General features: G+C 42.3%; 1 protein-coding gene across 1 annotated transcript in view; it reads left to right on the top strand.

The window, feature by feature from the left end:
- LOC122815081 (transmembrane protein 168-like) overlaps positions 1–5457 on the top strand; it is a 98046-nt gene extending 92589 nt beyond the window's left edge. The window contains exon 3 of the mRNA XM_044087324.1: positions 5254–5457. Within this exon, the coding sequence (XP_043943259.1) occupies positions 5254–5457 (204 nt within the window). The remainder of the gene's footprint in view (positions 1–5253) is intronic.
- The last annotated feature ends 9979 nt before the right edge of the window (positions 5458–15436 follow it).

Here is a 15436-nt window from a genome sequence, read left to right as displayed (position 1 = left end):
ACTTCAAGAAGTTGGCAACAAAACCCACTTAATCATCAAGGAAAATCCTGCAGGCTCTGGGTTTCATGGCATCCTGCATTCTACTAATTCCATATGCCAGACTGCATATGAGGAAACTACAGTGGTATCTAAAAAGTGTTTGGACTCAGCATTGCCACAGCTTGGAGACCGTAAGAAGCCTGTCACCACAACAAGGGTCTGCCATTCAGTTTACCCACAACCAGACAGACACTGACAACGGATGCATCAGATTATGCCTGGGGGGCCCATATGGCAGGAAAATGTTTTCAGGGCACATGGCCTGCAAACCAGATGCATCTTCACATCAATCAAAAAGAGATGCTAGCTGTTCAAAATGCCCTGACAGCTTTCAAGGACCTGCTTCATCCAGGACAACTACTGATAAAGACAGACAAAACTACGGTCATGTGGTACATAAATACGGAGGTACCCATTCCTACCCTCTCTGCAGACAAGCAATGACCTTATGGGACACAGCATTTGCTTTTCAAATTCACCTGCAAGCACAATTCCTGCCAGGAAAAACAAATACTCTAGCAGACGAACTAAGCAGAAACCTCATGGATCCCCACTAATGGAAACTGGATCCACAAGTCAAATGGGGATGCCCAGACATAGATCTATTTGCCTCCCCTCACAACTGCCAATTGCAGAGATTTTGCACAAGGACTTATCACAAGCAAGCATGGAAAGTGGACGCCCTATCCTTCAGCTGGAAAAATCTAACAGTATATGCCTTTCCTCCACTGCCTCTCCTTCCTAGGGTACTCCTAAAGGTCAGACAAGAGAAGCCAAAAATGATACTGATTGCACCAGACTGGCCACGCCAGCACTGGTACCCAGTTCTAAAGAGATTGTCTCAAGGTCCAGCATGGATATTGCCTCACACTTCTCACTTGCTGACCCAACAAAACAATCAGACCCTGCACAGCCAAATCAGGACCTTAAATCTGGCAGCATGGCGGATAATGTAACCATTCAGAACACTCCTCTTTCAAAAGCTGTTATGGATGTTATCTTGGAGGCCAGGAGGCCCAGTACCAGAAAATCTTATGCAGAAAAATGGAAGAGATTCTGTGCTTGGAACCAGGAACAAGGCATTGACACGTGTGTACCAATTATACCTCAGATTTTACAATACCTAACTGAGATGCTGAACAAAGCCCTTTCTTTCTCATCAATTAAGATTCATGTATCTGCCATTTCAGCCCATTACAATACGGAACCACCTATCTTTTCTCATCCTTTAATAAGGCAGTACCTCAGAGGGGCCAAAAACATTAGGCCCCCAAGGAGAGCACCAATTCCGGCCTGGGACCTAAATTATGTTTTGGAAAAACTCACACTGCCTCCTTTCGAGCCAGCTTCAACAGCCGATATAAAATTTTTATTCTGGAAAACAGCTCTACTCCTAGCAATAACCTCTGCAAGGCGAGTCTTGAGTTACAAGCACTCATGGCTGTGGAACTTTTTTATCATTTTTCATCCAGACAGGGTTTCTCTGAGGACAAACCCTACATTCATGCCTAAGGTGGTATCCAGTGTGGCCCTCAACCAAACCATTCACTTGCCTACCTTTTATCCAAATCCACAGAACAAGGGTGAGAAAATTCTGCATTCTTTGGACATACACAGGCAGTTACATTTCTACTTGGACAGAACTAAAGCTTTCAGAAAAACTGAGAAACTTTTGTAGTGTCATATGCTGCAGGATCACACGGAAAGGCTATCTCAAAACAGACTATTTCTAAATGGATAGGCCATTGCATCAGTTTCTGCTATTTTCAACCTGGCAAATTAGTGCCTAAGGGCATTAGGCCTCATTCCACCAGAGCAGCAGCCACTTCAGCAGCCTTCCTCAGAGGAGTACCAACCAAAGATATCTTCGAGACTGCTACTTGGAGTTCAGTGCACACTTTCACAAAGCACTACCACTTACCTCTTTACTTTAAGTCCAGAGCAGGCTTTGCCACTGCAGTTCTGCAGGACCACATAGCCTCTCCTAATCTTATTTAGCCCAGCCACCCATCCTCAGCTTTGGGATTCAACCCAAGAGTAATGACTGCAACAGTGAAATACGATGAACATAGTACAGTTGTGTATTTGCCATAAATGTAGATGTTCAAGTGTATTCACTGTTGCAGTCCGGGTTACCCACCCACTATCCCCCTTCTCTTTGCTGGGACTTTTCTGCATTTCTCTATCCTATACAACCTATTTGGTGTATTTGCTTGTAGACAAAGGGGATGTTATTTTTGTGCATGTATTTTTATTGGCATATTTTTTCATCCTACCAATTTGGGGGCACCTGACATCTGGTGCAAGAAAAACTGAAGAAAATGGCGTTTGCTGCATCTTTTATACCTCTGGCGCACTGACGTTAGGGAAGAGGTGACAGCAACCGACGCCGGGCCTAGACTTTGGAATTCTGGCCGACTTAGGGTAGCCTGCCACAGGATAACCCAAGAGTAATGACTGTAACAGTGAATACACTTTAACATCTACATTTATGGTAGGTACACAACTGTACTTTATACAGAGGAGGTAGTCCAAGTTATCTGGTCAGTTGAAAAGGCCATTCTGTGCATCATTACCCTAGAAGTAAGGGCAGTCTTTCCCACCTTGCAGGTGTTTCAAGGCCCTGTTACCCAACAGGAGCAGTTGCTTTTTACTCCTGCAGTGCATCAGTGGTTTGGCATATAAACAGAGGGCACACCTCTCTTCCCCTTTTGCAGGAGGCCATAAGTGTTTGGAAATGGGTTCTTGCTTCTTGTTGTTGTCTTTATTCAGTGATAGGCTAGTTCTCTTGTGGAATAGGTCTGGCACTGTCTGCTGATGCCACACAAATGGTCCCTGAATCCATTGACAACTCTGATACTGTTTCTTAATATGGGAAACATTGGTGAAATGACTTTTCATCCCTTTTCAGCCACAAATGAAGCAAATACTTTTTTTGAATTCTTCCCTTGGGTGAATTTCCCACAGATGCACTGAGCCAAAAGTGGGCCTTCCTGGGTCTGCTTTTCATTTATTCTGATTTCCTTAAAGGCCAGGATAAACAAAGCCAGAATCTTCCAGAGAACCCCTGTTTGATCCTGTCCAGTTTAGCTTGCATCTTGTTTTGGACAAGTCTCTTCTTTCTGAGCCTCTCCAGGAGCAGTAGGTATGATACTTGAACACTTGACTCCTCCTGCAATTCATATGGAGTTATTTCTGGGCCCATTGCAGGTGCTGTAAATATCACTTTCGGTGAACATCAAAGATAACAGTACTAATTTCATGAACTTTAATTATACCATGACTTCGGAATGGGGATCTATTCCTGTCATGCTATTTGAAATCCAAAAGACATGGAGAAATTATGCCAGTCTGACTTGGGCCTTCATTCCTTGAATTTATTTTTTGTTTTATTTAACATTTGTAGACCAGGAAAGTCAACTAGGACAGAGTCTGAGAGGCCCAGGGAGAGGCTGTCCGGACGCATGTCTTTGGAATGTGGGAGGAAACTGGAGCATGCAGAGGAAACCCACCCAAATGCAGAGAACACATGCAGACTGCACAGAAGGCACCCCAGCTGAGAATCAAACCGGAGAACATCTTGCTGTAAGGCAACAACTTTAACAGCTGCACCAGTCCGCTGCCCAAGTTAACCTTTTCATTTCTTCAGTTCCAGTGATGGCCAGGGACCCTTTTTAACTGACCAGGATGGTCTATATTCTGATTGTGCTCAGAGGTCAGGTACTAGAAAAACTAAGTTGGTCTTGTTTTTTGACATGGGCCACAACAATAGGTTGTGGAGCCATTCTCAGCTTCAGTACCTAATGTTTTACAAGATCGTTTCCAGAGTTTTGATACAGGCCTCATTTTTCTTTCTCCTTAAAGATTATGTAGCAGACCTTTCCAGTTTTTGCCAAAGTACAAATACAAATTCTGCTTCTGTGGTCTTTCTCTCTTAAGGTATGCAAAACTTTAAAAAAGAGGGGCACATTTTTGTTGTGCCCCCACCCCTTTTTAAGTCTTTTGTTACACTGTGTTGTGCTGGAGAAGTTAATGCTACCTCCGCATGAACCAAGTTTCTGACAGCATAGTTGTTTTTAATTAGACTCTTCTTGGTGCTTATTGTTTGGGAAGAATTTAGAAAGGAAAATCTGCATTGCCTTTCTTTTCACAAGGACAGAGCCACTCCACTACAAATATTTCTTGCCCAAAATTGCTACCAGGTTTAATATAGTTTAATCAGTCTTGGTCATCTTGCAGAGTCATCCCATTTGAGAAGGATGGATTTTGCTTTGTTTATGCCCAAAGGCAACTTGGGTTTTATTTGGACAGAGCCATACTTGAGCTTTGTGTACTTCTTTCCAAAGAGATTGGGCTAATCGTTTTTAATAAGTCAGTCTTTCTTTCAGGCATTTATGATGCATTGCATCTTACTACCAATGTGCATACATCTAGATCTTTTGCTACGTAACAGTACTTTTTCAAAAATGTTTCTGTTTGTGCATCTGTTACATGGGCATTATTCAATACCTGTGCACAATATTTTAAACTGAATAGATTCTGCAGGTCTGGGTCAGCTGCTGTACCTGCCATATTCCAGTGTTTTGTGATGAACTACCCAAAAGGATTGTTTTGGGATTCCATTCTAGGAGGAGATAGAGCTGAAACGTCCAATGCCTGGTACGAAAGTTATACGTAATTTTACTGCTAGATTTGAATTGGCAGTTTCCATTACCATATCCCTTTTGGTTTTCTTTTAAATTGTATGCATGTGTTAAATGTCGCAGATTTACTTTTTTCTGTCATTTTGGCTGTGATCTCTCAGGACAGATGTGCTAGAATGGGAAGAGTGAGGCTGAATGTGCCCCACTAGCATGATGCATGACATCTGGCTATACTTGTCTGAAATGTTAACTGTCTGGTCCTAGAGAGTCTTTGCTCATTTTCAAGGGAGAGGGATTAATTGGCAGCAGTGTATGAGCCATCAGGCGGCATACACCCTAGTGCTGTAGCTGGAGAATTTTTGAGAGGGAGATGATCCCAAATATTGCCCACTGCAGAGGGGCACTTCTAGTAGATCTGTAATTATGTAGTGTTACTTTACAACTCCCTTTAAACTGCTTTCTCAAGTAAAGTTTTTTTCTGTTGATTTAATGATCAAATATGTGATTAAAAGAGATGAATATCTTTTTCATTTGACTTAAACAGTTTCTGATGTGTTTTACTTTCTTGTAGCTTCACAATTGGACATTTACCAGTGCATTACTAATCGTTTTACCTTTCGAGTCCCTTGCTCATGGCCTTTTCTATGAATTGGGAAACTGTTTGGGAGGAACATGTGTTGGATATGCTGTTGTAATTCCTACCAGCTACTGCAGGTATAGTAATACCTTTAACTTTGAAGATTTGACAGTTCTTTTTCATGATCTACATTTTTAGGATCTACTGGGTATTCACAGATATTTCCATTACCATTGGGAATGTAATTGGTCAAATGCCAGCCTTATTTAAGGTATTTGTAGCACCACTGGTAATAGTATTTGAATTGGTCAGATACTAGCCTTGAACAAGCCAGTTAAGTATTTATTTTCCTGTTTTACAGTTGCATTGTGAAGTGTAGTTTGCCAGATCTGCACTTATTTTTGGCTTTTTTTTATCTTAAGTTAGAAAGATTGTCTTTACCCTGTAGTGGGAGTAGAGGGGAATAGATGATTTTCTCTGCTTCTGATTGCTTAAATAATCTAAGAGCATGCTTTGGTTGGCCAGAGGGCTTTTGAATTTCTTTGCTTGTATAAAGTAGTTGCGTTTGTAAGACACTGTCCATTGCGCACCAGTGCCCTGTAAAGATTCAGGCACCTAGAACCTTAACTTCCCTCATAATTTCCTTGAGTATTTAGTAAACTTTCTGCAGTTGTGTAATGAGACCCTGGTTTGCATGCAGAATAGCATTACTCTTTGTGTTTAGCCTTACATTGTATTTTTTACTGCAGTAAAGCAGTTCTAATCTAAAACCCATCAGTGCCACTCTCCCTTCAACGAACATCAATTAACAATTGAAGCAATGCTGTCTAACTTTTTAACTCTTTGTTGCCAGCCTGGTGGTAATGGCACTCTTGGGCAGTGTAGCAATTTTCTAATTTTTACTGGCAACCACTTAACTATATCGCTGACACATTGACTTTGTGCAGTGTCATTGGAGGCAGTGCTGTTACATTCGGCTACTGCAAAAAAAAGGTTGTCAGCAACACACACTACCACACTATCTATACCAACCACCAACACACACGCACAAATGCACCACAGACCAGACACACAGACGTGCATATACTGAGGCCCTTAAAAGTAACTTGCTTAAACCACAGAAGCTTCCTAAATACAACCAAAGAAACAAATACCCTTGGCAACCTAAAAAAAAATAAACTTTGGCAACTCCAATCATGAAACATACACCTCTACTTCAGTGTCTGTGTCTCAGCTCAAAAGCTCATAAGGCATACCTCAACATAATCTGACCACCTAGTCCTAGAAGATTCCATTGTGACATACACTGATGGCACCACTCGCCAGGATAAGCAAGTAGAGGGTCACCATTAGTTGCCAAGATCGACCACATCATGCACGTACTGAAGTCCTTGCACTATAAATACACATATGACACAGTCGTGGTACATGTGGGAGTAAAAGAGCTGAAATGTACCGACCATGGACTATATGAAGAGAAACATGATGAAGCTGTCAGAATGTGTGTCTGAGGCAGGTGTAAAGCTGTCCCTAAGCAACACCCGAAATAAATTATGAGACCTAAATGATGCCATAGGATGAACAAAAGCCGATAGACTTCAACAATTGCATTGCCTCTGGTGTCTTTAAATGGGGATCCAAGATATATCAACTTTGGGAGAGATGGTAAACATTCCTAACTGCTTTGCCAGACATAACCTGCACCTTTCCCCCCAGGCTTTCGTATATTTGCAGTAACCTTATCCACTCTTGTAGTGCCTTTTTTAGCCACCACCAGTCTTCATAAGTTTCCAACATAGCGAAACAGAATTGGATAACATATTGCTGTTCCATGCTAAGAGCCTCAGATGCATACAGGTACTGTTTACCTGATTCAGATCTATTGAGCGCACCCCCATCTGTACAAGGTTACAGTGCCATGCATTCATGCTCACTGTGCTGGATGAAGGCAGTAAAGGTAGCAGTGACTCTATTCAAAAAAACAATTTTAACCTACAGACTCTTTAGACAGGGTAACAGCCTGGAACACCTCCATGTCCAGTCCAGCATTAATAAAACTCCATATTATATCAGACGATAACTATAGGACCCCTTTTATGTCCTACTTAACTAGTATTGAATCCTTTTAAGCATTCAACAAAACAGCATTCTCCTAGGGGACTTTAACTACCTCTCCATCATCTGGGAGACCTGTACTTCCCCAAATGTGTATGACTAGAACTTTCTGGATTATTATCATAAATACAAACTTGCTGAACCAGCTAATCCAAATCCTAATAGACAATATTCTGGACCTTAGTCTCACTGGTGCGGGACTGTTGTGTTCCCCACTTGTTATAACCCCTTCCCTTGTCAAAATCACACCGAAAATGAGTTTCACCTTAAGACTGAAGCCTGAGACATCCTTAAGTAACCTTATCGTAATTTTTGAATAAGGAGTTAATCTTTTAAAACTGAACGATGACCTGGCTAAATTCAACATTCCCTTTCACCCGGGCAGAGTCTGAAATTGGTCATTATTGATCAGTGCTCTACCTAGTAAACAAATGTAACTAAACTAAACTACATTTTCACCCCGATGACCCATCTGTAAATGCAGAATCAATCCATCATTGCCACATTCTATGCATATGTAAACAGATGTGTGATTGGATCTGTACTCTGAAGTAAATACCAAATTTAAAACCACTCCCCCGTGGACCTGAAATATAAACATGGTATACAGTGAAAGGAAAAAAAAATCATTGCATGTAAAGTAAATAAATACAACTATCCAAATGCCAATAATACTCTGGTCCCTGATCAAATCAACCAAAGCAAAATAGGAGGTAAAAATAGCCACTCGGGCAAAAAACGGTCACAAAGCCTTCTCTAACTATGTTAGAAACTGTGCTCAAAAGTATAGTAATTGATATCACATACAACTCTAAGATCTTCGCCAATTTACTAGCAGGTAAATTTAAGTCGGACTTCACCCCCACATTCCCAAATCACATACCAGCCCCCCCACCATCTGTCATGAACAAGTCCTTAAGGTATTTAAGGCCAAGAACACTTCTTTTATGGGGCTAGATAAACATACCAGCTTATTTATTGGTCAGCCTGAAATGAGACTGTAAAAGCTATTTAATATCACCCTCCAAACAGGGATTTGCTGGAGGAGTGAATGACTGCAACAGACATTCCCCTGCCCAAAGGTGGTGTGTCATTGGACCCATATAATTACCGAGCAGTAAATCTGGCCAGCCTCCATACCACTCAAGTGTACCAAATTCTTCATATTTACAGCTTTTGAGCTCAAAATAATAGGGTGGCACAAACTCCCGAGTGGCCCCTTTAACTCTTGATTTTGTTTCATTTTTTGTGCTAGTGTATGGAGCTGATTGTAAAAGTAGCGCAGGTGTAGGTGATGTAGCCCCTGCAATTGTGTGTGTGTGTGTTTCACCTTAAGACTGTGCTTCTCGCGAGAAAAAAAAAAATGTGTATAGTTTCTGATTTGGTCTTCAGTGAGCAACCGCTGCTTGCTCTACACTTTTTCATGTTAGTGTATACCTTTTTCTGGGTGTCTGGTGGATACTTCATAAAAGTAAGCACTACGCAGCGTATCCGTGTTTGTTCTATGTTGTCCTGCTATGTTAGAATATGCATATCATTAATGATAACTGAGAAAGCTCTGCTGTATTCAAGTGGCACAATCGCTATGCAATTAGGTTATTTTCTTTTCTGGAATTTTTTTTAGCTCAAGATTTTTCTTTGCTTGCTTGTGTTTACTTTTATCTAAGTTCCTGTGCTTTTTACCTACACTTCCAGCACTAAATACAGTATAAAATGGAGAGAAAATTGGATCACCATTTCTTGGTCTAAAAAGCAGAATTTGCAGTTGACGCACTCTGTTTCCTAATGTAAACCCCCCCCCCCACAATAGTGGTAGAAGTACTAATACAAGTTGTTTTGTGTGGTCCTTGTGATAAATTGCCTTGTAAGTACCTGCCTTATAAAGGGCTTGGTGCTTTGGTGATATGTGTTTGCTTCAGTTGCAGTATGCACATTCAGGAGTGTTGCACTGCATAGTTTTCATAAGATAATCTGTTTCGTTTGTGTGGCAGTCAGAGAATGATCTATTCTCTTTACTTTGTGATGTCTTTGTGGCCACTGATATTGGAGTCCTTCACATACAGCTGCCTGTATCCTCGTTGATCACACTTGCTTGTACAAGGCAACACTCTTCCTGTGCTACTTTTTTTTTTTTTTTTCATGTCGTTGAACAAAACTGGTGGAAGGTTCCAGCACTGGCTTACGCTGTCCTTTAATTTTTACATGCATTTTTGTGTTCAAGTATTTTTTTTTTTTATGTTCCCGTAACTGGTTTGCTTAGGAGTTTAACACTGGTTTTAGTTGCCTGTCATGTTTGCGATGTCTCCTCATGGTGAAACAGTGCAACACAAAACTTCTTGCACTTCATCCACCATCATAAAGTTGAGGCTTTTGAGGGAAAATGGCATAAAACATCTGCCACATCCCTTTCCAGAAGCACTGAACTAGTTTAGGGATTTCCTTTTATGCTTTACAACTGATGCATCAGTTTGTCTTTGCAGCATGGCTTAGGAAAGGCATAAACAGGAAAAAAGGGCATCTGAAAATAAAAATTTGCATCCACTCAGGTAAGCATGGATGTAGAAGACTGGAGACGTCCTTCTCAGTTTTCTTTCTTGTATGAGATGTACAGTTCTGGGACAAAGTACAATCCATCAGTGATGGGGTACCTTTTGACTGCCGGATACAGTTCCCAAGCGGTGACCCTTTTAGGTATGTGACCAGTCTCTGAGAACAGTTAACACTCTCTTGTATAGCTTGTCTAGTGCATCAGTTGAGCGGATGCCATCACAGTAGTCTCTGGGTTTGACATTGTACTTGATAATGAGCAACACAGCAAAACTAATAGCTTTGGAGCCAGCAGCATGTGTGCTGTTTTGTTGGTGTACACTTGGCTGTCAACTACCTAGTTAAATGAGCTCTCCTTAGAGAGTTTATTAAATGGGTCAAGTCTTCTCCTGGGAAGTTGCTTGTTTCATCCCTTTTACTATTATGATAACAGTGGGATTGCAAGTTTTTTCAGGGATGGTTAGAAAATTCTGTGGTAACTTTTTCAAACTAGCCAGGCTGAAGACTTCATTGATCACTTAAAAGCAGCTTGTTTGTGTTAGCTTCTGCTCTGACTGATATTTGTCTGCTTTTCTGGAAATGCTGCTAAATCTGAACATCAGTCTATATGGAAAAAAAAACTGTTGTAACAGAGACTGTGAAACTAATTCGGGACAAAGCATACATCCAGTAAATTGAACTTTTGTGCAAATTACTTCAAAATGACTTACACTCGGCCATCTATGACACTGTTTTAAGTTAATTTCATACGCGGTATTGAACCAGTGGAAAATTAGATTAACTTCCTTAATTTAAGCAGTGTGTAGTACTCGTTTTTTCAAACTGGGTGAATTTGTTACATTTACTCAGTAGCCGAAGGAAACAATAAGCCTCTGTAGTCTGCACTGGTATTTGCATTTAGCATTGTACCTCCCTTTTATCCCTCTGTTTTATGTGAGAAGTTAGTTTAAATTCCAGTTTTACTTTTGGTAACACCACTCAATTGAGTAAAAAATACAAGACATAAAAGGTGACTCTAATTTTTGCCTTTTGATTTTTCCTCTGTTGACATTGGTGTCTAATAGCATCAAAAACTTCTGGTGTTAAATTTTGAAATAAAGTTGTCTGTCTTTGTCCATTGATATTAAATGTATGCTTACAGTTTTGCTGCAGTGTCATAGGATTTGAACTAGTTGTTTTACATAGATTGGCTTGAAAGTTAGATTTAATCTTTTTAAGGATGTGTTTCACTCTGATGATGCTCAGGCTTCTTCTGGTTTATGTAATTTCCTAGTGAAGATTTTGTGGATGCTATTTCCTTTTTTTTTCGTAATAGGAAGATTTATCTAATCATTATTGCGTAAATAAATGGCACAGAGATTTCAGTCCATTTTCTTATGATTCTGTAAAAGCTTTCCAAATGTATTTACAATGACGAAAAAAGAATGGTTGGCTTTAAATTAAATTAAATAAATTAAAATAGTCATTTTTTTTATTATTATTATTATTATTATTATTATTATTATTATTTTTTTTTTTTTTTGGGAACAGCAAATCTGATATTGTTAATCCGCGTTCATTCCTTACCCATGGGTATCGGTTCCGAGCTCGATACCGAGCCGGCCATTTTCCAAGCTTGCGTCAGCTTCAAACTCTCGAGCTAAACTCTTACCCACAATCCCCCTCTCCCTGTTACCCCAGATTTTGTTTGCCGCGTTGCCATCCAGTCGTGTCAAGCTACTTCTCTTGAGCTAAATACAGTCAATTGTTTAATTGCTTTACAAATTACTTTTCTGTCAGAAAAGTTGATATTTTATTGTCTCTTGCCCTATCGCATCTAGCGTTCATAATTTTCTCAGGTTTTTTCTGTCCTTTACTTGCCCTTTTCATCGCGAGGTATTTTTCTCCTTACTATTGTTGGTAATACTTTTCCATTTCTCTTTCATATCTTCGGGTACACTCTTGTACCATTGTTGGTACTTTTCTTTTTGTTAATATGGCAGATAAAAAGGGTAGTCTGGGGTTAAGTGGTGTTCTGGTTGTGGACACAAACTGCCTACTTCTGATGCACACTCTTTGTGTTTATTGTTTGGGAGCTTCCCCATTTATCTGTTGAACCACCCTGTACTATTTGTGTTAGAACTTTTCTAATAGAACTTTGTTAGAAAGGAAAAACAAGCTGATATTGAAGGGAGTTCTAAAATCTCCCTTTTCAAAGGCTAATTCTGGGTCAGAGGTCTCAACCCCTCCTAAAGCCCATAAGAAAATGGATGTTTCTACTAAGGCTAAATCCTTGCCTTCATCCCCGGCTGGGACTCTCACTAGCCAAAACCTAAAAAGGCTAAAATTTGGCTCCGGAGCTGTGTCAGCCCCAGTGCTTTTGGTGCCCAGACCTTCAGCACCGAGGCCTTCGGCTCCATTAGTGATTTCGGCTCCGTCCTCTCCTGCAGCCTTCTACATATCTGCACCGAGGGACTCCTCTGTTCAGACCATTACCACTGTATCGGCAATGACCGTTCAGTCGGCGCAGACCTTGACCGCTTCGGCTCCGAGATCTTCCTCTGAACCGAGGCCTTTATTGTTGGCTCCAGTTTTGTCGGTTCCACCTTCGGCACAGACAACCACTTTGGCACTGATCCCTATGTTGGTGCAGACAATGACTTCGGCACCGATGACTTCTTCGGTGCAGACTACAGTAGTTCAGTCTTTCTCGGCACCGTTGTCCTTGGTGTGGTCAGATGAGATGGGCACCGAGTCTACCTCTTTTGTGGACAGGCCTGTTTCTCCCTCAGTCTCTGCGAGGTCCACTAGAAGTCTGTCTGAACATGATGTGTTGGTCTTGTGGACCAGGCATTCTTGGCCAGAGGTATTCCACCCCAGGAACTATCCTTCCTTGGGAAGTGATCACCCATCTTCAAAGACACCTTCTTATTCTCCTCCTTCATTGCCTTTGAAGTCCATGGATATAGTACAGTCTTCCCCTTCTGCGCTTCCCTTTATGGATCTCACTAAGGAACCGCATTTGCCTTCGTGGCAGGAAAGTTTTGCTATGATCCAGGATGTCAGCTGTGACTTGCATAGATTGCTGCTCCACAGCCATCCATTGACTCCGATTCGGCAGGCTGAGCCACTTAGGGGAGGAGTGCACCCTGTACTAGACATACAGTCCTCTCCGGGTGGACCAGCCTTCCAACTGATGGAGAAGGCTTTCACTGCTGCTGGCGATACTGGACTGTCTATACCTCCGCCCTCCTCTGGTACACTGGTTTCACAAGTCGCATCTAGTGGACACCGGGTGCAAGGGCCTCAGGAATCCCTTTTTCCGTTGTCTTCCCCAGCTTCTCCTGCTGAGGAGGTCCACCGGAAAAGTTTGTGTAAGAGGAAGCACATGGACTCCACAGAGGAGTCCCTCACCGAAGACACAGATTTCGATGAGGGGGAAGGCTCCCCTTGGTCACCCTCTGAGGTATCCTTTGGCGATATCTTTGAAATCCTAAAACAGAGAGGTGACTGGCAGCCCTCTAATCCGACCCCTGAGGAATCTGTTCCTGCAGGCCTTCCGCGCCCGGCCCCCTACCTCCTGGGTTACTCCACCTGCCGATGAACTTGTCAAGTTCATCGTGCAGCGTGCTTGGAAGGCCCCTGATACTGTTGAAGCTATTCCCCGGAGGCCAGATAAGATCTTGTCCCCTCCTGCTTTGGAATCCCCATTGGTCCAAAGGTCTTCTGTAGATGCTTTGGTGATGGCGGCCGTAACAAAAAAGGATCTGGCAGAAGAAGAAAGCCAGACTGTCCATTCGCCTAACAGAGAGTCCCGGGCCCTGGACAGAATAGGGAAGCGCACCTTTGCTTCAGCAACCTTTGCTATCAGGTCCCTGAATTATATGGCACATTTTACCAGGCTTCAAAGGGATCTGGTTTCTGAACTCTCTGAAACCTTGGCTAGTGCACTGTCTGATGAGGTCTGTGACAAAGTGGCCTCTCAGCTGGCCACCATTGAGTCTATATCTAACTCCTCTATGCGATTGATATCTCCCGCATCAGAAGGAGCAGCGTGATCAGCTGCGGTCTTGAGACAACACGCCTGGATGCGCTTGTGCAACTTCGCGGAACCTTTTAAGTCTTCTTTTCTTAATGCCCCCATTGAGCCCTCCTTGTTGTTTGGGCCCAAAGTTTAAAGCTCATTGGCCAGATGTGAACAAGACTGTAAGACCCTTTCTGCTGTAGTTGTCCGTTATTCTTCCCCTCAACGTGCTTTCTCCCAAAACCAAAAGAGTGAAGATATGGTTCAAGAAATCTCAGGGTCCTTTCCGTGACACACAGGCCAAGTTATCCCCCAGAGGCAGAGGGGGAAACTCACAGGGAAGACGCTCCTTTTGGGCAGAGGGGGACAGCATAACCAGGGTTCCAGGGATTCTTTCCCTGGTCAATCCTACCAGCGCTCCTGAAGAGCGGCCCAACTCCTTTCCTCTGGAGGTGGTTGGGGGATGTTTCTCTGTGTACCCTTCTGCCTGACTAACCATCACCACTGATTCTTGGATACAAAGGATCATAACCAGAGGATGTTCTTCGTGTTTCACTGTTGCAGTCATTACATTTGGGTAATCTGCTGGCAGGTTGCTTTCAGTCGGCCTGAATTCCAAAGTCTTGGGTCCTGCGTCGGTTGCTGTCTTCTTTTCCATGACGTCAGGTCGTCAGGGGTATAAAGCATGCAGCTGACGCCATTTTCTTTAGTCTTTCTTGCCGTGCGGTGCCCAAAGCAGAAGCATTTTGCAAGTGCCGGTCGGCCGACTACTGAAATATTCGAGTTTGAGTTTCAGAACAGAAGTCTTCAATAAAGCCAAGTACCCCGTTGGGGGAAACTTTTTCCTTGCTTTTTACCGATGTCAGAAAAAGTTAATAATTGTATTACTTGTGGGAAGCAAATACCTCATAAGGATTTCTATTTATACTGTATTCCTTGCCCTAGGCCCTGATCACAACGTGCCTGGCTGTCAATTTTGTGCTAGATTTAACCAACGCACTATTAAGCATCGGTATATTTTTGCATCTAAGTATTTTGGAAACAGATTTAACTACCCAGAAATGTCGTCTGATAGAAAAGGACAGAGAAAGGCAGTCGAGATCCAAAACAGATGACTAAGCTTCTCCTAAGCCAGTCGCCAGATCGCCGGTACTCAGTGAGGTGCTTTCGCAGCCCCTAATACCCACTACTTACGAGTTGCAGGCCTCTACCGACACCCATGTGGAGTCCGGCATGCTGCAAGATACTCATGGTATTGGACCGATGGATGTATCTCCCTTGGATGGGTCTGGAGCCGCTGAGCAGGCACCGGCTTCTGAGGGTTTATTCAGACCGCAACACTTTTATATCAAACCAAAAGCTGCAAAACCAAAGGCAAAGACACCTTCTAAAACTAAAAAAAAGACGTCTGAGCCACGTGCACAGGCCTCTATGCCTAAAAAACAGATGATCAAAATGGCTGAAGACCTTATTACCTTGATCAAGGGTACCCATCCCCCTCCAGATAAGAGA

The sequence above is a fragment of the Protopterus annectens genome, chromosome 11.part0, assembly GCF_019279795.1.
Source record: "Protopterus annectens isolate FY-2018-M chromosome 11.part0, PAN1.0, whole genome shotgun sequence".
Taxonomy (NCBI): domain Eukaryota; kingdom Metazoa; phylum Chordata; order Ceratodontiformes; family Protopteridae; genus Protopterus; species Protopterus annectens.
This window is presented reverse-complemented; position numbering and strand designations above follow the sequence as displayed.